The sequence below is a fragment of the Phascolarctos cinereus genome, unplaced genomic scaffold, assembly GCF_003287225.1.
Source record: "Phascolarctos cinereus isolate Bilbo 61053 unplaced genomic scaffold, phaCin_HiC Scaffold_5;HRSCAF=322, whole genome shotgun sequence".
NCBI classification, from domain to species: domain Eukaryota; kingdom Metazoa; phylum Chordata; class Mammalia; order Diprotodontia; family Phascolarctidae; genus Phascolarctos; species Phascolarctos cinereus.
In genome coordinates, this window is record NW_027555958.1 from 109,556,118 (window position 1) to 109,580,194 (window position 24,077).

Consider the following 24,077-nt stretch of genomic DNA (forward strand, 5'->3'; position numbering starts at 1 on the left):
AAACTATCCTGGAAGTGTTTACACTTCACAGGGACCAAACCTCAGATCTTCTCAGATTGTCCCAGGAGGACCACTATTCTGCCCTAACTGTTGTTTATTTTTACCACTCTATAGTCTTCCTGAGGCACTATTTTGTCTTATTTGTAGATGAAATCTGAAGAGCTTGGAACTTTCTGACCTACTCTGCCATGTTCCCAGAATCCTCTCATATTAAAGCATTTCTTAAGAAAAAGAATATAAATGGGTATTTTTCAATGATAATGTTAAGGAACAATAAGAAACAGCTCTGTATTTGAGGTTAACCAAGAACGTACAATGATTCTATGAAGTTGATAGTATAAATATAACCATCCCCAGTTTCACAAATCAGGAAACTGCGGCAATATGAGGTAAAAATCATGTGCCTTAAGTTATACTGCTTTGAAATGGTAGAGCAAACAAATGAATCCAGTTTTTGTGAATACAAGTCCTGGACTCCTTTACCATGTTACATCAAATGAATTCATAACATGAGAAATAATTCATTAAAGTGGACTTTTTTCAGTTACTTTCATATCCAAAGGACAATTGATGAAATTAATTGTCAAAAATTCACCATACAGAAAAACTATGCAATCATTAAAAAGTTTATAACACACACACACACACGTAAAATGATTATTACAATAATAGAATGGAAACAAACTCTTTGAGGGCAGAACTTTTTTGCTTTTGTCTTTGTATTCCCAGCACTCAGTTAAGTGCCCTGTAAAGTGGGCACTTAATAAATATTTGCTGGATTAAATTTTGTTTAATTACGTTCAACTAAATTCAGCGTTTATTAAACATATTCCTATCACAAAACAACTGTTAGATGAGCAAAATTAAGATTTAAGACAAAACTGAATTTGGTACTTCCTACAGCATAAACAAATAAGGAATCGCATCAAAGAACAAAAAAAAAGTGCTTTGAGGCTTCTTTTTTTTAAAGAACATACTTTAAGACTGAGAAAGTTGTGCCTTAACTTCAAAGAGTCTTACTACAACCTATACAATTTATAATAAGATTAAAATCCTAAATCCATTTCCAATCCTCAGCTAATCATCTGCCTAGAATTTCATAACAAAGTACAGTTTAAATATCACAAGACTGAAAATACGCCATGACCTTTCCAAAGAGCATAATTTAGGAAAGAAAACAAACACTACTGAAAAGCCTCTGTAATAAAGTAATGAAAATTTTGCTTGGTGATTCCTCATAGTAAAATATAGGTATTTACTTCATGAGTAGCAAACTGTTCTTTGACTTCCTCGACATCATCAGAAATGTCATCTTGCTCTTGAAATGTGTCTTCAGCTGAAAGTAGCCATGTTAGAACTTCTTCCAAAGCTACTTGGTAACTATCCAGGTCCATATCCATTTCTGTAACTGTACTGGGGGTCTCAGCTCTAGAACCTTCATGTTCTTCCTCTTCTGGTGCTGCAGCCTATAAACACAAAAGGGAAAATGACATCTTTGCAGTGAATAGAAAAGGCTTCCCATCACTATAGATGAAGCCCTTCAATCAACCAACCAGTACTTATGAAACACCGATTAAATGTGGAGCCCCATAGTCTGTCTCCTGATCTAGTTAGGGAGAAATGATCAACACTCAAGAAACATTCAAGACAAGAAATAATTAAGGGGCTGTATGTTACAGAATACAGATGCTACTAGAGTATAAAAAACAGAGGAGATAAGTAAGGCTGAGAATAGCCAGAAAAACATTCATAAACGAGGTGTGACTGGAAATACAGGAACTGGAGAACCAAAGATGTAGAAAGTGTACATTCTGAAGGATCAGCAAGAGACAGGCCTAACACAGAATGAAATGCAATTGGTTGGTGTGTTGTGGAAATCAAAATTAGATGTTGCATAGCATAATGCTTTAACACTCCATATGCTTAATTTCTGATAGAACTGAATTAAAGCTGGATAGGGAGTATGGGACCAGATTATAGAATGCCTTGAAAACCAAGCAAAGAAATTTAAATATCATGTAATAGGTCACAGAAAAACACTAGAAGTTTGGTCGACAAAAGGGTACAGTAAATCAAATTCTGTTTAAAAAGATTACTCTGGATGCAATATGCAGGATTGACAAAAGTAAAGAGAGAATGAAATCAGAGAGAACAAAAAGAAACTGAATCCAGCAATAAAGTGATAAGGGGCTCAATGAGGCTAATGAAGCAACAATGGGAACAGAACACACATGCATGCGCACACACACACACACACACATACATGAGAAATGTTTTTGCAAGAAAACTAAAGAACTGATGTACTGGATCTAAGACAGAAAGGAGACTGATGAATCAAAGATGACTCCAAGGATTCAAGCTTGGATAACTACTAAAAGAACAGTGCTGCTACGAACAAGTACTGGGAAGCTGGATCGTTCCAAATAAAAGGGCATAGGGAGCACATAGTAAAATGCACCTCACTTCAAAGAGGAAACTGAAGTCTAGAAATAGTGAGTAATGTGTTAAAGGTCAATTATGAAGCAGCTTGTTGGGATGCAGTGGATAGAGCACTAAGCCTGTAGTTAGGAAGACCTGAATTCAAATTCAACCTCAGATACTAACTAGCTATGTGACTCTGGACAATCACAACCTCTGTTTGCCCTGGTCTCTGCAACTGTAAAATGGGGAGTAATAACAGCACTTACCTCTCAGGGCTTTTGTGAGGATCAAATTAGATAATATTTGTAAAGCACTCAGCACAATGCCTAGACACTGTATAAATGTTTATCCCCTTATTTACCTAGTAACAAAGATATGTTTGCTTTAAAGTGACTGTCAAACAGTCAAAGAGAAATATTATCCTAGGATAGTAATGTTATCCTAACACTGCAGTAAAGAAGCAGTGTCCAGAAGGAGGGAGGTAGTGATCCCACTGGATTCTTCCTTGGTCAATGCTGGATCACTGAGTTCAGTTCCAGGCATTACGGTGTAGGAAAGAAATAAACAAGCTTAGGTATGACCTCCCTGCCCACTGCTATCTATTATTATTATGCTAGCATGAAACCTACCCCTTTTCCAAATTTCCCTTATTCTGTCAAAAATACCAACAACCATCTTGTCATCCAAATACATTACTGGGACATCATTCAAGATTGCTAACTCTCACTCACCTCAAATGTCAAATCTTGTTTCTACCTTTGAAAAGACCTCTCGCATGCAACAATTTCTCTCTATTTCAGACAGCCACCAACTAAATTCAGACCCTCAATTTCTATTGCCTAGATCCCCAAATGATCTCCTTGCCTCATGCCTCTCTGTAATCCAAACAATCCTCCAAATTCTCCCTTAATCAGCTAATTCCACTGACTCCCTTTTTAATCCCTAAGATCAAATACAAACCCTTCTGGACGTCATTTTAAAGTCCTTTAAAACCTGACCCAGCCTACTTAAACTATTCCTCTTCATACAATGTACAGTCCAACAAACTGGCCTTCTGTTTCTTATGCTCAGAACTCCATTTCCCATCTCTTTGCTTTGGCACTTGCTATCCCTACGCCTAAAATGCTTTTCCCCTTATCTTGTAACTTGTGCCTCTTAGAAACCAGTTCCCTTCAGCACAAAGCTCAACAGACACCATCAACATAAAGCCTTTCCACATCTCCCAAAGCACTAGTGCCCTGACATCAAAATTACCTTATACCTATTTGGTATATGTCTACGTAAGTACGTGTTGTCTCCCTAGCTTGACGGTGGGCTTCTTGAGACTAGGGACTACTTCCTTTTTGTTGTTCTATTCAGGCAACAAGAAGACACTCAATAAAATGTTCCTTGATTACAATAAATGGGAGTACCCAAGGAGCAGGCAGATGAAACTAAAGCTTGAAAAGACGAAAAGGCACAAAACCAAAGACAAATCTGAAAAAGCAGCATAAACTTTGGAGAATGAAGGAAAAGCTAAATTCCAGAATTAACTGAAACTTGACCAGAAAAATATCAACAAAAGAAACAAATTGTGGAGAAAGGAAACAAAAGTGTTGATTAAGCCCTTACTATATGCCAACCACTGTGCTTAGGAGCAGATACAAGCACAAAAGATTCAACTTGGAATTAGGAGCTCTAGTTCTGCCATTAACTGGGCTTTTTTCCTTAATGCAGTTATTTACCTCTCTGGGCTTCAATCTCCTCACCTATAAAATGAGGAGGTGGTAACTAAATGACCTTTCAGCTCATCTGCACCTCTAAATCCTAGTATCCTATGAAAAAACTAAGGTATAGATTTTTTTTGGGGGGGCGGAATAGTTTGTGAGAACTCCAAACAGAAGAGAGTGATGATCAGGAGCCAGAATGGGTTCACTAAGTACAGATAAAACTGATTTGCACCTCATTTACATTTCTGTTACTGTTCCTAGACTCACAGATATCCATACAATACAGCAGATACATTAGCTTTAATATATTCAAAGTATTTGGGGAAAAAAAGGCTCAAAACACCATGGACAAATAAGTATTAAATAAATAAGTATCTGACATTAGTTATAATGAAAATTATTCATAACTGGCTGCTCAACCAAATTCAAGGAGTATTGATTGATTGGTTGACATCACAGAGAACTCAACAGCAAGCCACAAGACTCTTGTACTTGGCTCATTCCAGTCTGACACTGTTATCCAAGTCTCTGAAGAATACAGAAAAAGTATGCCATTCAAATTGACAGGTAAAATAAAGTTGAAAGTAATAGTAAATACCATTTAAAACAAATTCAGACCTTTTAAAGGTTCTGACAAGGTGGGATGGGCTGAAACTTAACCTGGCATAATTTATTAAAGATAAAGTCTTATACTTAGGTTTTTTAAAAAATCTACTGGAAAAATACATGATGGGCAGTACCTCCAAAATTCCATTTATTTTTTTAAAAACTCATAAATAAGGAACATTAAGTGACTTCAAGATAACCTTAAGCCAACATTATACAATGGCTTGAAACCACATCATAAGACGTGTAGAAGGAAGAATCAACAAAATCATGAAGGATCTGAAAATTATGTCAATAAAAGAAGATTTAAAGAGATTGTTAAGGATTAACCTAGAAAGGAGAAGATTTGAACGAATACGATGAGTTATCTTGATAAGTATTGGAAAGGCTGTCATGAAGAAAAGGAAACAGATTTAATCAATCCACTAGGGGAAAAAATAGGTGCAAAAGAAAAAAAGTTATAGGGAAGGAGACCTTAGTTTACTATATGGAAGAAATTCCAATGATTGAAAATATTTGACAAATAAATGGGACTCTTATGAGTTCTCAAAACTCGAATTATTTAAAAAAAAAAGATGAATGACAATCTGCCAAAATTTCTGCAATGGGTTGCCTAGGTGATCTTTCCAAACAAGATTCTATGAATTAAAGAACTGATCAGTCAAAAAAACAGGATAAATTTCTACATGGATAAATTCACAGTAAGATAACTAAGAAAGGAAAAGATCTTCATAAATTCTGCTTAATCCTCATTAAAAAAAATACTCAATTGAAATAAGTAAGTAAAACTGGGGAAGAAGTGGGGAATAACAGCAATATATAGATTTATTCCTTCCAATGGAAGAAAAGAAGTTTCTAATCCTTCAAAAGGCTTCAAAAAATGCCTTTTGACTTCAAATCCTTGCAAGATTGGAGAGAAAACTATTATTTGGCTGGGGAAGAAGAGCAAGAGTAAATCAAGATGAGAGACTGGATCTTTGCCATAAAATAAAAAGTTATAATCCTAAACAAGATGAAAGCATTTTAAGTTGTTTGAATATTTTGACTCATTTTTTAATTGGCATCTGTAAACTTGGGCCCTGCCGGACTAAGAACCCAAATAACCCTGGCACATGGCTACGGGGGGGGGGAGGGAGAAGCCCTGATATTATCAAAGTGCAATATTACCAAAGTGAGCACCGACTGGTTCCTGTATTTTCTCTACTCCTAGACTCCTTTGTTCGAATGAAAATTAAAGGAAAAGAACCAGATCACACCACTCTACTTAAAAGCTCAATGGTAAAAGGAAATTCAATACCTGAAAATGAGCATCACACGTCAGACAATAAACACTAGCCTTTTTTGGCAGTGCAGGCAAGGAAGCTGCTTAGCCACTTTAAAACAAGAAGCCAGATAGAACGGAGAAGACGTAGGACAGTGAAAACTGTACTGGACTGGGAATCAAGAGACTTGGGTTTGAGGCTTGCATCTTCCCTTATGCAATTTCATATAAATTATTCAGTGTCCTACTACATCATTTGTATTATTGCCTCTCTAAAATGTCCTCCCTCACTACAGAGGAACCTGTAACATAAACTGAGTTTTTTGGGAGGAAAAAAATAACAACATGTCAGAACAACCAAAATATTGTGGATATTTTATTGAACTCATTTGAAAATGCTTGGAAGTTGAACAATTCCCTCTGAGTAAACTGATGCTAAATGATAGGAGGTTGTAGTGGTAACAGTGATGGCAGCTGGTGGCATAATAGCCACAGTATCAGCAGCTGACTTTTATATCCTGCCTTAAGATTTTCAAAGCATTTGACATTTATTATTTCATTTTAGCCTTACTACTGGGCTACAGGTATTATTATCCCATTTGGCAAATAAACAGATTGAAGTTCAAAGAAGTAACTTTTCATCGTAACAAATACTGTTAAACCGAAATTGTGCTAGATCACACAGCTAGAAATTATCTACTAGGTATGAGACATAGTCTTCCTGACATCAGATGCAGTCCTCTATTTTAAAATACACAGTTTTACTGCATTCCTTTCCAAATAGAGGTCACGAAGCCATAGTAATTCTAGAGAAAAATCAACCAAAAAGTACTTATTAATAGCCTACTATGCAGTTGTGTTGGGCAGTAGGGACAGACATACAAAGAATGAAACAATCCCTATTTGCAATGAGTTTATAATCTAATGGAGGAGACAAGTGCATATAGAAATATAGAGCGTAATTTTCAAGTCAGTAATACAAATATGCAAATTAATTGACTTTAATATAGTTTGGGAGAGATCATTGCCAATTGGGGGGAGGAGGAGGGAGATCAGAAATGGCTTCCAAGAAAGAAAGATTCAGTTAAAGCTGAATCTTAAAGAGGGGGACTCTCTAGGAGGTTAAGAAAGTGCAGTGATCTTCCAAGGAAAGAGATGGAAGGTGGAGTGTCATGAGAAATACATAGAAAAGGCCATTTTGGTTGGATAGCAGAGGTCAGGAGTCTGGAAAGGTAGACTGGAACAAGACTGTATAGGGCTTTAAAAGCTGACAAGAGCAGTTTATATTTTACCCTAGAGGTTAACAGGAAGCCAGTGGAATTGGTTGAGTAGAAAAGTCACATGGGCAGAATTGCACTTAAAGCAAATTACTTTAGCAGCAGTGTGTAGAATGCACTGGAGTGGCGAGACTGGAGGCAAAGAGACCAGCTGAGAGACTACTGCAACAATAGAAAGGAAGGATAATGAGGGTCTGAACAAAAATGGTAGCTGTGGACGTAGAGATCTAGGTAGCTGGCATTCCAGTACTAAAAAAAATACAACCATGTATTACAGTAACAGAATATACTATGTTAAAAGCAAAAGAGTCTGTATCAGTTTTTATGGCATACTTTATGTTGTTTTGTTTTTAATTCTATTATTTTTGGGGAGGAAACTGGGACACCAAGAAAGAAGTGGAAGACTGAAGACCTAGTACAGTAGTATGCAAAGATATTCATCTTTAGTAAATAACTCTGACACTTACTACGTATGTGGGTAATATTTAATAATAATAAGGATGATGGTGATGATGATAATGGTTACATTGTTACAGCGCCTACAAGGTGCCAGCCATTGTGCTAAAGGCTTTACTATTAACTCATTTGACCTTTAAAATAACTCTGGTAGATAAATAGTATTATTTTGCCTATTTTACATTTGAGGAAACTGAGAAAAAGGTTAAATGATTTGTTCAGGGTCATATGACTAGTAAATGCCTGAGGCTAAATTTGAATTCAGGTCTTCCTGAAGTGCTGTATCCACTGTGCCACCTAGCTGTCTTGAATGGAGAAAACATTGTCATTTGACAACTCCAAGACTCAATATTCTCATATATATAACAAGGAGAGTTGGACCACACTGACCTTTAAAGCACCCTCCAGATCTATGAATTCTCACACACTTACTTGCACAGTAAATTCTCCTTCTTCACATTCTTTTTTATATCTCCTCGGAAGAGTTTCAACTTCCGAATGTCTTCCATGGTGACTTGCTGAGGAAGCACCTCAAACAAAGATGTTAAATACATAATTATGGATTTCTTGTCAGGAAGCTGAACAGCAACATCTATAAATAGAAGGAAATAAGAAATACCTTAGACTTCTCATGTAAAATGTGTGAAAGGAACATACTGGAGTAATCACTCAAAGTTAGAAACAGTAATCCACCAGCTTGCACATGAATTGTACCTAGCCAATAATGTATGAAGTTAATAAATTATTTCTTTGAAATATTTAGAATTCACTAAATTTTCCTTCTGTGGGACATACAATAAATAAAAAATATTTAATTTTATTTATTCCCTATCCAGAAAATTATGCAAAAATATCCCTAATTCATGTGTGCAGATGTGGCCACATTCACAGTAGCTGTTGAATGTTGGCTCTTTCAACAAAATTTTTTGGCAGTAGTAAACAAAATTAAATAAATTTTTGTCACTATATGTCATACAGTCAGAAAAGTAGTGAATTATGAAATTTCAAAAAAAATTATACTTTTAAATTTCGTATTCTGTTATTTACACATGGTACATTTTATACATACACAACACACACACACACACACACACACACACACACACACCCCTCACCTCAATATTGTAATTGAAAAGAAACAGAGAGTGAATAACATCTTCATTTATGATAAAGAAGTTGAAAAAAGCATTTTGTTTGAAATCTGTATGTCATTTCAGTAAATGGCAGGAATAGCTGAAAAATATTTTAGGTAAAAAATTTCTGTGGGAACACATGGTCTTACATATTAAATTAAACAAATGTAACTCAGCTATCCAAATTATATGAAGAAAGCTGTTTAATCACCACATTTTCCAAAAGGTTAAGGTTATTCCCCAGGAGGAGAATAATTACAAATAAGAAATAAATGACACAATACTATAGTGGATACTTCAACCTTTTTAACTGTCCTTACATTAGTTAAGAAGAAATATTTTAGAGCATTCCTTTTCAAATTTAAGGGCCCATGAGTATGTTACTGCCAAAGTGAAGACAAAAATTTTAATATACTCAAAAATAAGATGCCTCTCAAAGGAATCGCAATTGTGCCCAATTTTCCAAACTGTAAAATGCCTTAAAATGCTTAAACATTAGAAATAAAAATCTTACACAGTACCTTCAGGATCTAACAGCTTTTCAATACCCAAATGCTTTTGAGCCTTGTTAAAAGCATGTTCCAGTCTCTCAACTGGGGACATTTTAGTAACTCTATCCCAGTTAAAGAGATCAGGTCTGAAAAAAACAAAATAAATAAGGTCAACACATAAGACAATGTAATTATTATTATAGTCTGGTATATAGTTTGTTTGGGGTCTTAAAAATAAAAATAATAATAATTTTCTTTCTATATCACTATTGTCTATAATCAAAATATCATAAAACATATTACAAATCTTGAATGAGCTATGTATATAACCAATATTTAAACATAATTCTCAAAAACAAATATATCAGAAAAATTAATTCACTCAACATTTACAGAGCATCCAGACCATAAGGGAAAAAGTCTGATTATATCCCTATTGAGTGAATTACCATTTTCCTTAGCTGCCCAATTATGAGTCTTCATTTGTCTTAATGGGATAATTTTCTACAATAATCAACTGTTCCTCCTGCTAACTTCTGTTCACTATATCACTATTCTCTTGTACACCATGTTCAAAACCTTAGTGACAACTTTAATTCTTCTACATCATTTCTCACATCCAATCAGTGGCCAAGCTCTATGGAATTGACTTTCATAATTTTCTTCCTGGCTATCTATCCCTTCCTCTCCATTACCACCACCGTGGCATTCATACTGAATTCCAACACCATTTATTTGGACTATTACAATAACATATTAACGTGCCTTCCCAGCTCCAGTCTCCACCTCTGATTAATGCATCATACAGTGGTCATACTAGACTTCATCAATCTAGTCATGTCATTCTTGAGAACAATTCTCTTTGTTGGCCTTACTGTCTACTATATAAAATTCAGTTATCTTTGCCTGACATACAAGACTACCCACCACTTACCACTATTATATCTTCCCATCTCTATATCTAGCTAACCATAACCCATAAAGGGCACCATACTTTCTCACATCCATTCTTTTGATGATGCTGTACCCTATGCCTGGAATAGGCTTCCTTTAACAAAACATTCCCCCACTTGCTCAATGCCTATTCATATTTTGAAGACCAACTTAAAATATTACCCCCCTCCAAAACAACAACAACAACAACAAAAAACATCTTTGAGTTGTTAATGGGCAATGACTATTCCCTTACTGGAGCCAACAATGCACTTTGTTTTTATGTTTCTCATGCATTCAATTTCTTGTTATGGTTATCTGTGAAAATAACATATTATATCTCCTTCCTAATCTATAATTTTTATTGTGGGGCCATATCTTTTCTGAACTTTTATCTCACACCCAGCACCTAGCAGAGCACACTATACAGAGAGGTGAAGTGATTTTGCTTGTATGCCTTTTTTTTCTACCCACAAGTACATGTTCTAAACCTGTCTTGAAGTTTCTTCATAAGAAGCATTAGCAAATCTGTAAATGTATGGATATATATGTGTATATATATATATATATACACACACATATATATACGTATATATATATACACACACACACATATACACACACACACACATTCACATATACACACGTTTATGTATACATGTGTATATACATACACACAGAACAAACAATAGCACAAAAGAACTGCAAAAAACAGGTTAGGAGGAGGAAGAGGAAAGAAAAGAAACAGCAATTGCTGAAATTGAAATCAAGGCACTGGGAGTGAGAAAATCTGGAAATCACTGAGTACATTATTTTTGATGCCAATATGAAACAAGAACTTATTAGCTACCACTGATTTTGACATTTGTCCCATAAATGAAACAGGGATAATTATTCTTGTAATGAATCTTAAACTTAAATGGACACTTACATGGGTCTTAAATGTTAGCTGAAAGTGCTAACTATAAAGTTGTGATATAGTTTATGCTTTATTTTTATTTTTCAGTTCTTACCAAGAAGCCTTCCTATCAACAACAAAGTCCACATCAGAACTTGTTAAGGGAAACATCAAATATTTTATCACTATTTTTTCTCATATTTTTGCCTTCTTTGTGATCATTAACATCACAAGATAACTGAAGCCCATTCTGCCTTAAAAACTGTATTTTCATTATTTACTATAAGACTAAAATAGGTCACTTAGGAAAAAGATTAAAATCAGGGTTCTTTCTAAATATGCAATTAAATCTGCTGTAACTAAGTACATGATATACGATAGAAACAGACAAAATAGTTCAAAGTTATAATATTTATACAACAACAATAAAAGTCTACTTTCTTTATATATTCTGCATAAACTCTTTTTCCCTCTAATCAACAGAAGGCATATTTGATGGGTATGTGTATATATGTGTTTGTATATACATATACACACAAACAATGGTTCATTTTTACTGTTACTCACAAGAATCACAACCTTGAAACCACTGATTATTTCTATTAGTCTAAAGCACTAAAATTTGTTGACTTTAAAAAAACCTTAAATATACACTAAAAACTACTTACAGTATTTTAGGAGGAAATGTATACTTAGACAATGTCATGTAATTGAAAACAAATGTCTAAGCCTAAAGCTACTTGATCATCTATGAAGAAAAAAAAAAGAAAAAGAAAAATTTCAAGGACACTGAAATCCTTTTATTCCCCTCAAACGGCTTTAAAAAAAAACTTTTGGCAATAAGAATATTTGAAACTAACAAGAACTATTGTTTACACATAAGACTGGCTGATGTTTAAAGAGTGGGATTAAAGCATGCCAAGCATTTCAACCTTTTTTGTTTAAATTAGAAAGTAGGTGGAAGAAATCATGGAAGCTATATTGTGGCCTTGACATTTTCTCATGCAAGAAAAATCTCCATTAGTAGTTTTCTTAATCACAATTATTTCAACAAAACAATGTATTATTTGGCAAAGTGGTCAAACTGAGAGTAGGGGGCTATAATTATCCAAGAAAAATATATGCTTTCACATAGATTTGGCCTATAAGATCTCTTAAGTCCCCCTCCAGTTCTTCATCTATGACCTTATGTTTTTGTGATCTAAAACTGTGTAAGATTTCTCACTTGTGTCGATGGAGGACGGCATTAAAGGCCAAGCCATCAGCCCAACTTGTGGTGAAATTGAGAACGTTGACCTGACTGTAAGGCCTTGTTGACTGCCGAACCCAGCTCAGAAGAATCTTCTCACTGTTTGTCTGCTGTAGATCTGACATGATATCTTTCATGACATCTTTTACCTATTTAATTAGAAAAGCACAGTTGCCTATTCATTTAGAAAAATTCCTTGAAACATGTTATATCCGCAACTCATGTGTATCATATGGCAACAGGTTTTTGTTTTTTTAAACCACAGGTATAACAAAATAGTCATTTTTTTAAAAAAACATAATAGTTGGTTTTCAGTAAGAAGGAGGGGGTAAATAGGAGGTGAGGGAAGGCTTCAGAAAGGGAGGGAGAAAGGGAGGGAGGAAAGAAAGAAGAAAGAAAAAAGAATGGAGGGAGGGTAGTTAATCCCTGATTAAAAAAAAAATCTGAGGTCAAAGAAAAAAACCTATGCATGCAAAAGCAAAACAAATTAAAATATAAAACAGAAGTTCTTAACTGGGGTCCCAACACTTATTTTTTAAATATTTTAATTTTTTTATTTAACAAAAATAAACTTTAAATTTATTTAATATTAATGGTATGTCAATATGATTGGTTTCCTTTTTAATATTACATATTCTATTTTATACATTTTAGAATATTTTTTATTAGGGGTCCTTAGGCTTCACCAAATTACAAAAAAGGTTAAGAACTTCTAATCTAAAATATGACAAACTTTCTTCTATTATTCAAAACTTAGATGCTTTTTAAAAATAAGGCAGGAAAAAAGAAAACATAGACTTGGAGAGCTTTTATATTCCTATAGATAACTATTTTTAGGGGGGGAAATGGGACCAAAATTTCTCCACCTGCCAGTGCAAGATGATACTCCACAGTAAGCCCAGTGTCAATTTGTGATTTCCATCCACAATATCAGTTCCTCCTATGTTTACTAGTTCTACCTGTGAAAAAAAAAATAAATGGCCTTAAGTCAATTATGTCAGTAAAATATTTTACTTTCTTGAGTATTTCTCTCTTTTTTAAATATCTTATTCATTTTTTAAAAACGATGGTGGCACTTCTCAATGATTTTATCCATTCCTCCTCACACTCAACAAAACACCCTCTTGTACCAAAGACGCACATTTAAACAAAATAATCAACGCATCAGACATGCCTTGACTTTTTCATGAACAAAGATCCAATGGTTTGACTGAGTAAGATGAGAAAAACTATAAGTCAGTAATGTTATTATTGAAACATATTAATACTAGAGCCTCCACTAAGGTACTATGAGATACTTAACTTTAATGCACAGTTGACTCTTAGTTCTCAAAGACTCTATCAGCTCAGGATATGTCCTTCCCTCTTTTCCAAGTTGTAAAGACTAAAAATATAGCCCACTGGTGGACTTTGTGCCTCTCATCTAAGCACTAATCTAGGGGAAAAAATCTAAAAAGCCCCATCACCAGAGAGTTAACCACCAGATATTGAAGTGTTATGGCTAAAGAAATTCATTAAACTGTTTATGAGAGGCCCAGAGCAGCTACATCTGCATCCATGGCAGCAGTGCCCACCAAAAGGAATTATCACTATTTTTACTACCATTAGCAATCAAATAATATAGCTTTTGAAATAGTTCACCAACAATAGAGCAACTTTCTACTTACTGTAATAAGGAGTCATACAAAATGAGCTTAATTTTTCTCATAGCTTACAGACAGGATAATGTGCTTTTGTAAAACAAACAAAACATGATAATCATACTTGCAGAGGTACAGCAAATTTTTGATTTCACAAAACTAAAGGATGCTTTCTTACATGTCAGTGGGCATGAAGAGTCCTAAACGCCTACAAGTCTTGGCTAGCACTACAGTTATTTAAGAATAATGGTGATTCACTGCATATGCTATTACATAAAAAAAGCCAACAACATTGTCTAAGAGCGATGAAGGTCTAATAAGAATTCAATTAAGAAATTTTATATTTATTTCCTTTTAGAATCCCCCAAATTGTTTAATAATCACCTTCATTTTCCTGGACATTCTCATTTGAATTTTTTAAATGTATACATACATGCATGCATACATACATATATACGTATGTGTACATTTTAAAAGTGTATGCACATGCTCATATATACACATATAAAGTATCTCCTAAGGAGTTGAATTAACAAATGTTACTAGTTTATGTATATTTATTTAAATATTGATACTTTTGTATATCAGATATTTTCCTCTTAAAATATACTTTTAAAACATTTTTAGTACATTGTCTTTATGTGATATATGAGATATAGGATAGATTTATCTTACCAAACTTATAAAATACAATAGATTATAATAAAGACCACAGCTCCTGTAATGTAGAACCTCTGATATACCATCTATACATTTAACATATAGAACAGGCCTGCACAACCTGCTGTCCATGGGCCACTTATAGCCCAAGGGCCACTTGCAGCAAGCCAAAGGATTTCCTCTACATTTCCTTCTACATTTTTCTACATCTACATCCTTCTACATTCCTCTACATTTCCTTCTACATTTTTTACGGGCCACCTGAAATCCTCTGGCATGAAGCAAGCCACCTGGGAGCCATAAGCAGCAGCCCACGGGACACAGGTCTGATACAGAACAAGTCACATACAAATGGAATAATTATAAAGTACTATTCCACACTTACATTGTTCTGATGTAAAACCTGTAGAACTCTGTTGACATTATTTAAAGCATGTACCCTTGTGGAACCACGTTCCTTAGGCTAGAAAATAAAAACAGAAACAAAAATTATGGTGGGTTTTCTTCTCATAAAAGGAATAAAAAAAGAAAGAAATACAATTTTAGAAAGACACTTCTATTACAGTAATTTGTTAGGTATTAATCTAAATATATAGGTCATTATTCAGGGCACATACTTAAACTATAATATTATTCAATAAATCCTTTGGGAAGAAAGTTCCTTTTCAGCAACTTTTCAGTAAAGGTGGACCTGCACACAATATGAATAGGAGGAAATTCTGGTCTTCTCAGGGCTAAGTACCTGGGAACAGTATTTGAGAAGGAAACAAAATAAAGAGAATGATCAGGGCCAAACTAGGAATCCTTGTGCCTAAGGCAAGCAGGAAAACCAGCACCCAGGACATGAAACGAGCTCTCAGTTAAAATGAAGGACAAGGAAAAGAGAACATTGGCCTACTGGAAAGGGAAGAGAGGCCTTGAGACACTTAAAAGGCCCCCATCTGAGGTACCTACTATGGGGGGGGGGGGCCGCGCACAGGGTGGAAGCTCACTCCAATTTGCCATCTGATATCAAAATAATTAAAATAATTACTTGCTATATAATAATATAATCATTAATGATAAATAATTCAAATAAAATTTTAAATCCTAACAATTACAGTCATCAAAAAATGAAATGAAGTTTCTCAGGAAGTATGGAGTTCCCCTTATTGAAAATGTCAACCTAAAGGCTAATTGACACCTTGTTAGGAATGTTGTATATAGGACCCTTTTCCTGGAATCACTTAGACTAGATGACTTCTAAAGTCTCTTCTTACTGCAAAATTGTGTGAACTAAATGCTAAATGCTGCTGTTTCTTTGCTGCTGAAGGGGATGCAAGACTTTACCAGGCCTTTCTCTCCCTCCCCCACCTCCATCCCTTCCCCTCACCCCCCCCACCCCTGCTTAAATTCAAGAAACTTTAAATTCAGCACACTGGGTTAAAAACCCAAATGCCCTGTACTCTTTCTGGCTCTAAAAAGGACACAGTGACACTGATTCGTGTAGAAAGGCCTCTTGACAGAAGGCCAGGATCCATGACCAAATCTGGCTGCCAGTATAACCACAATCTTAGGATTTAAATACTAAAGAAAGTTCTAAATGGTGAAGTTCACAAAAGGCTAGCTACATAGTTCTGTACAAGCTCTGAGTTGGTGGGTGAGGGGGACCCTTCCTTATAGAGAGAAGTTCTTTCTCTGTTCCCCCATGCCTACAGCAAGGAACCAGAAGTCACAGACCATGTGGTCTAGGAAGAAAAAAGGAAGAAAGGAAGCAGAGAAGAGAGTGTTAAGACACAGGGAAAAGGAATCCACATCATGGATTTCTAACGATGCATATTACATTTTTTTCAAACCTTATAACAAAATTTCAGACAATCAAGCGTGCCTGTGGAACATAAACCCATTACTTGTAAGAAGTAGTATTGTGTAAGTATGGAATGACTGACATAAAGGAAGTTTATTAATATTTTAATAAAACATTAAGTTCATAACTCTCAGGAAAAAAATAAGTATTTTGAAACAGACACAGATGGTTAGTCACAGAATTGTGTACATATTTTTTAAAGTGTATTTAAAATATGCTCACATATATCATTCTACTTATACTGAAACCATCCTATCTCATCTATCCTCTGTAATTCTAAATCTTAACTGTTTTCATGACCTTATTTAAGTCTTAGGTCTCTCTCTAAGCAGTTATAGTACCATGACTACTTTCTCTATACCGGGATAATACACTATTAATATCTTGACAATCACTTATCAATGGCAAAAGCAAAATCCTCAAGATAACAGAATGAATGCTGCTCTATCAAATAATTTGGGGGAAAAAAAAATCACTAAAAATACATTTACATTTATGTCTAAAATAATTTGGCAATTACCTATAGTCACCCCCCTCATATGAATAGTGCTTGAAACAATCCATTGCTTTATTCTTAAAATGTAACTTTTCTTACCAGTGAAGTTCCTGTGAGTCCCTCTAAAAGATCCAAAAGCTTTCTTCCATCTTTGAGATCTGTAAACATATCCTTGATTGGTGGTTTTCCACTCTATAAAATATAAAAATAAAATAAGAGCTTAGTTAGAAGCTGACAATTCCTAATATAACTAGCAAATAAACTTAGCTATATGTATGTATATGCATACATTGTGTACAATACATGTAAATATGCATGTTTATAAGTACAGCTATATCTGTGTGTAAGTCTTTGTTATGTGTATATTCATGTACATGTGTGTATATGTATATTTATGTATGCATGTATATATATTTTATATACATATTCATCCCTTACAAAATGTGTCTACTATTAAAATGATCATTAAAAGTCCTACTAGTCATGCAATCTACGACATGAGCCATAACATCCTAGAGCAGGAGTGGAGAACCTGTGACCTTGAGGCAACACATGGCCTAAATTTGTAGTTATAAAAAAATTAATTCTTCAGTCTTGGATTCCCAATATCTTTCTCTGGTACTGCTTTTCATCTTGTATTCCCACATATAACAACAGACTTGCACGCTCTCTCTAGCTCTCTCTCTTTCTCTCACTTTCTCTCACCTTAGAACCACACATGGCCTTAAGGCCACATCTTCCCAACCACCGTCCTAGAGTTTCGCTTAATTCATCTGTGAAAGAAGGGGTAGGGAGTAAATAGCACTACCTATCTAACTCACTAGCTTACTAAAGGGAAAAAAAATGAAATAACATATGAATGTATCTTGAAAACTGTAATGTACTTTAGAAAAATAAGTCGACATTGGTAGTAGAGTTGTTATAGTTACTATTTTTAATCAGATCATTCTCTTCTGACTATTAGTGGAATAGGAATGAACTGAAGCGCACAAGAAGTCTTAGAATGGTTTAGACTCAAGCATATAAATTCAGACACTCATTTTTTAGAAGAAATGCCAACCAAAGAGAATTATAAAACCTCCAAATAAACAAAACTCTAAATTATAAAGAATGCAATTACATTCCATTGAAAATTTACTAGTTTTTGTCAGATAATCTTCCTAGGTAATTCAGTACACTCAAAGAGGACAGACTGACCTTACTGGTTACTTTTTTCCCTGTGGAAAACAAAAAAGAATTTGCTTCCCCAAAGAAAAGTTCATTATCTGTGACGGGGAAAAAAAAAGATTCCTAAAATGACTGGAATTCCTTTCAAAAGTGTGAAGCCTATTAACCACCCTCTCCCTCCAAATTAAATCACTGTTGATGTTTTTTAACATGATCTATAACTACAATAAGCAATTGTCCTCTTCTCAAAAAGGAAAACTATTACCTTAAATTTATAGTTCAAAAAAAAATAACTTCGTCAGGCTCAGATTCCCAACATCTTTCTCTGGTACTACTTTTCACCTTTTATTCCCACATATAACAAGAATCAATCAATCAATATCTCTCTCTCTCTCTCTCTCCCCCCCCCAACCTTAGAATCACAATGAACCCAGGAGTCCCAACCCACTGTAACCAGGACAAACAGAGAGACCTTGGTCTCACAATGTGCCAGCCTCCTGAGAGACCACAGTGCACCACCTTCTCCTGCCACAGCCTGAAAACCACTTACTGCCTGGCAACATACCTGGCTGTATGCTTCTCTACCTATACTATCCTTCCAATTTCCTTGCCTCCCTATCACTTCCCTGGCCCCATCTTCCCTCTACCTCTTATTAAAAGCTTTCCCTTGGGGGAGACGGGGAAGAACAATCAAATACAAGGTGTATAAATTTCAGCTTGTGACCTAATTCTTCTGTGAAGCCCCTTTAAGGTTGATCTAGTATGCAATTATTTTACAGATGAGAAATCTATGCCTCATAATAAAGTGACTTGTCCAGTATAATATGCTAAGTCAAAAAGGCCACAATTAGGTGTCTCCAGATTTATTTCAAATATGAATCTTAGAAGTCATGAAGTCTAAACATTACTGGAAGCAAATGTTCCTCTCCGTCTCTAACATGTTTCTGTTCTATGAATGATTCTATAAAAAAACAAGTATGTACTGAAGTTCACAAGTTCATATGCAATCCTCTTTTGTTCTTTGCATATTGCAAATTTTGTGTTTGTTCACAATTTTTTTTAATCTAAAAGAAAGCAGTTCCAGGTAAAGCAGAAGAGTTTATGTATTTCAAATTCAACAAATATCTATAGATTAGATGTTATAAGCTGAATAATTCACTTAGACACTGAGAAAGATACAAAAATTAAATAAAACTCATTCTAATTAGAATGTAAGCTCCTTAAGGGGAGAAAATGTCTTTCTTTTTGCTTATACTTGCGTTCCTAGGGCTTAGTTCAGTTCCTGGCACATACTAAGCATTTAATAAATGCTTAAGGACTTAATTAATACTTACTGTCACGTTCCCTAGCTTCATAGGACTTGTAACCTGGGAGGGGATACACAACACATACAATACAACTAGAATACCAACCAAGGCAGCCTGAAATAGTGAAAAGACTAATTTCAGAAGTCCTGGGTTTGCTGCTTAATTCTACCTCTTATTAATCTGGGTCCCAGTGTCTCAGTTTTTGACAGAGGTCACTTAACTTCTGTCTATGCCTCAGTTTCTTTAACTATAAAGTGAAAATAACAATACTTCTATTACCTACATAACAAGTTATACTGAGAAAAATGCTTTGCAGGCAGCTGAGTGGCCCACACTCTGGGTGAATACTGGACCTGAACTGGCAAACCCAAGTTCAAATCATGATTCAGACACTAATTAAGTGTGTCATCCTGGGGAAGTCACTTAAAACTCTACTTCAATTGCTTCATCTGTAAAACAGGAGTAAAGAATAACACCTAATTCCCAGGCTCTTTATAAGGATGATGTAAGCCAATATTTGCAAAGTGCTTTGCAAACTTTAAAGTGATACATACTCACATACATACATACACACACACACACACACACACGCGCGCGCGCACGCGCTAGCTATTATTATTAAATACAATAGTATTAAATATAGGCTGTGATGATGACGACGATGATGATGATGATGATGACGATGATAATGGGGGGTGGAAATTCCCCTCCTAAAAGATTCTATGCTTAATCTTTATGTGAAATGAAAACTCCTCTTATGAGGAGAAAATTACTGTAAATGCATCTGGTTTTTCAGTTTGTATTTTCATCTACCTGGTTTTCATCAAACGGCACATGTAAAGTTCATATTCATTAAAGGGTTTGGAGAAAGCATTCTGATGCTTCCCACGATGGGTCACAGTTCAAGTGCCATCTCCCATAGCCTTTTCTCATCATCCCAGGTGTTTCTTCTCTCCTCTATCCCCAATTACTTCCTTTAGTTTGGGGTTTTTTTTTTTGGTTCATCTATTTGTAGAATGTTTCCTCCAAATAGAAGGGTGAACTTGGAGTCAACAATATCTCAGTTTAAATCTAGCCTAACACTTAATAGCTGTGTGACCCTGGGGAAGTCACCTAACCTCTCTGCCTCAGTTTTCTCATGTGCAAAATGTTAAATCAACAAGCATTTATTAAGCACTTACTACGTATATATGCCAGGCACTGTGTACAAATGTAAGAACAAAGTCAATCCCTCACACCACAGAGGTTACATTGTCATGAGAAAGATAACCTGTAAAAAGAAGAAAGCTAAAAGTAGGTATGTGTGTGAATGGGTGTGTGGGAGAGAGAGATAGAGAGACAGAGACACAGAGTGGGAGAGAGAGAGAGAGAGAGAGAGAGAGAGAGAGAGAGAGAGAGAGAGAGAGAGAGAGAGAGAGAGAGAGATGCCCACTGGAGACATACTAGAAAAAAAATTCTGAGAGTCAGAAATAGAGCCTGGAAAGGAATGAATACATGACCAGCCTGAGCATTTTCCTTGAAATAGGAGTTCTAGGAGAAAACAGTGGAAAAAGAGGAAGGGGCTGAAATGGCTAGGAGTGCCATACTTCTAGTCAACGAGTGGAGTGAACTTCTAGGATAAGGAGGTTTCTGTGGTATAGTAATAATACCTAACAATATTAACTAACATTTATATAGTACTTACTATATGTCAGGCATTATGCTAAGTGTTCTCAATTATTATCTCATTTGATCTCATAAAAACCTTGGGAAGTAGATGCTATTATAATCCCCATTTTTCCCCACAGGTGAGAAAGCTGAGACAAACAGAGGTTAAGTTACTTACCCAGGGTAACACAGCTAGTAAATGTCTTGAGGCTGGATTTAATGACAGCTAACATATACACAGTGCTTACTATGTGCCATGAACTGTGCTAAGCACTTCACATTTATTATCTAAGGATTGTTACAACAACCCTGGCAGGTAAGTGTTATTACAATCCCCATTTTACAGATGAGGAAACTGAGGCAAACAGTGATTAAGTAACTTGCCCATGACCACAGTTACTAAGTGTCTGAGGCTGGATTTGAACTCAGGTCTTCCAGACCTGATATTCTACCCACCGGACCATCTACTTGCCTCTCAGAAATTCTGGATAAAATGTTAACAGAGAAAATCTTGATAAAATTGGGGTAAAAATATTACCTACTTCACAGGATTGTTGTAAGGATCAGATGATATAACATATGTAAAGTGTTTCTGCAAAGCTCTATAGAAATGCCATTTTTGTTTTTGTTGATGTTATACTGGCAAGGACAACCGTAGGTGCTTCATACATCCTTGTGGTTAACCTCTCAATGCCTTCAGGCAACTTTATAAGATAATACCTTCCAGAGATTCAAGGCAGTCAGTGGCAGGTCTGCACAAGTAAGAGGAGTTTCTTCACTTGGAGCTGGAAAGTTCCCCAGAGAAATGGAGACCCTTCAAATTTTCCTCCTTCACCCCTCATCTCCCTCCACCAAAAAAAAAAAGCCTAGCACCTAACAGTACCAGCACATAGTACTCATGTAATACATGCTCGCTGAAATAAAACTTTAGGATGGGAGTAATTATTTCTCAAAAAGCTTAATAGGACAAATTCCATATGTAGATCAATTTAATAATAAGCACAGCACGTGAAAGTAAATATAATCTATTTATTCAAGCACATGTCTACTGTTTTCACAATACAAGCTCAATGCATGGGAATTTGATCTGGCAAAAAGCTCAGAGATGTCAGAAGTCATAATTTTCAATTCAACTAATATTTAAAGAGCTTTCCTATGTGCTTGGCACTATAGATAATAAAAGAGAGTTTGCCCTCTCTACTCCTCGGGGAGAGGTTCTGGTGTTTCCCACTAACACATAACTTCATAAAATTGTTAATCATAAATGAAAGCAGGAAGGACAGGGCCTTCCACCAAACAAAATAATGTAACACTTCAATAGGAAAACTACAATTCTATAATGAACGAGATTTTCCTTCTCTCTGCCTTGTTCTCTCACTTCTTAAGTTGCATGCCTGCCTTTCAACCCAATATGAAACTTGTCCCCATAATCAATACCATCTCCTCCTTAAGCTAAGTCCTTCTTCCCACACTACCTATCTTTCCATTAGAAAGACCTGCAGCTATGTATTTTTAGGAATCTTGGATGGAATGGGGAAAATTTTCTTTGACAATCACTGAGAAACAAAGCATTACAATAAAGTATGGAGGAAATGGAGCTCTTTGCCCTTTGATGCAGTAAATATCATAAATATTTAAAACCACAAATTAGAAATGGTGAGGGTCCAACTGTGTAAGATGTGTTTGTTGTCTAGGAGGACATTTCCCAATATTCAAAGCCAATTAGGCAATTTTCCAAATGACCTATTTTGTTCTATCAAGTAATTTACTCTAACGTAAGCTAAGCTCCTTTGGAAGTTGCAAAGTCACCTTTACTTTCAGGTAATGAAGAAACTAAGTCCAAAGGAAAATGAAACTCAAGAATTCCATCAGAGGGTAAAAAATTATAAACAGTGATGCCTTGAAAGCTGATGGCAAGAAAGAAACTAACATACACAATGCAGACTAGCCTTGTTTTATGAAGTTTATACTGGGCAGTATTTTTAGAAGGCTATAATTTCACATGAGCTATATAAAGCCTAGTTATGAGTGGTCAAGTTATAACTGGGTTTTACTGCATAAAGGAACTGTAAAAACAAAGCTATTTGCTGGTGGGGAGGAGCAAGGTTTCCACTTTTGTAGGCATTTAATATAAACTCTTATCTGCCTATGGTGTGAAGGGACTTAGCCAAATTATAACAGCAAAATACCTGAAGAGCTACCCAACAATATTACTGACAATTAAAAAAAAGATACTAGAGCAATAGCGTGAAAGAATCTACCTCTACAGTTGAAAGGAAGCTTAATAGGCCACTCCAGATCAAGATACTAATTTTACAGATGAGGAAATTGAGGCCCAGGGCCTTGGGTCATTTGCTCATGATCACCCAAGTTCTATGTGGCAGAGTCAGTTCTTCTGGCTCCAAGTTTAATGCTCTGTGCACTGTAGCACACTACCTTCCTTGCCACTAAAAACAAGGTAAGTGCAGTGATGGTATCTAGAAAAGCAAAAAAGGATGGCACAATACTGATTAATTAGTGATGCAAATGATCAGAACCCTAACAATGACAAAAAGAAGGTAGTGTCAATCCTAGGACACAAAATATCAATTTATAACCACCTAGAAAAGGACAAAACACCAGAAAAGTAATAAATGAGGGTCACCTGGTGAAAAGTAAATCATGCCAATCAAATTACCTCCTTTATGCCTTAAAGGGACTAGCTATTCAGAGAAGGAGATAGGGCAGAGGTCCAAAATCCCCGTTAGCTTTTCATTTCGTCCCACATAGTGCTGCTCAAAGACTCCAGTTAGCCCAATGATTTCCATTTTTATTCCTTGAAATCACAGGTTCCATTGGTATCTCTAAGGATCACAAAAGATATGTCTAATTTTTGCCTGC

At 35.4% G+C, this 24,077-nt stretch overlaps 1 protein-coding gene across 1 annotated transcript in view; it reads right to left on the reverse strand.

Annotated features, from left to right (window-relative positions):
- Nucleotides 1–24,077, reverse strand: part of UTRN (utrophin) — a 526,271-nt gene that overhangs the window by 423,286 nt on the left and 78,908 nt on the right. The window contains 8 exon segments of the mRNA XM_020972489.2: nt 1,260–1,466; nt 8,163–8,227; nt 8,230–8,322; nt 9,385–9,500; nt 12,411–12,583; nt 13,301–13,393; nt 15,120–15,197; nt 17,176–17,268. Of these exon segments, the coding sequence (XP_020828148.1) occupies nt 1,260–1,466; nt 8,163–8,227; nt 8,230–8,322; nt 9,385–9,500; nt 12,411–12,583; nt 13,301–13,393; nt 15,120–15,197; nt 17,176–17,268 (918 nt within the window).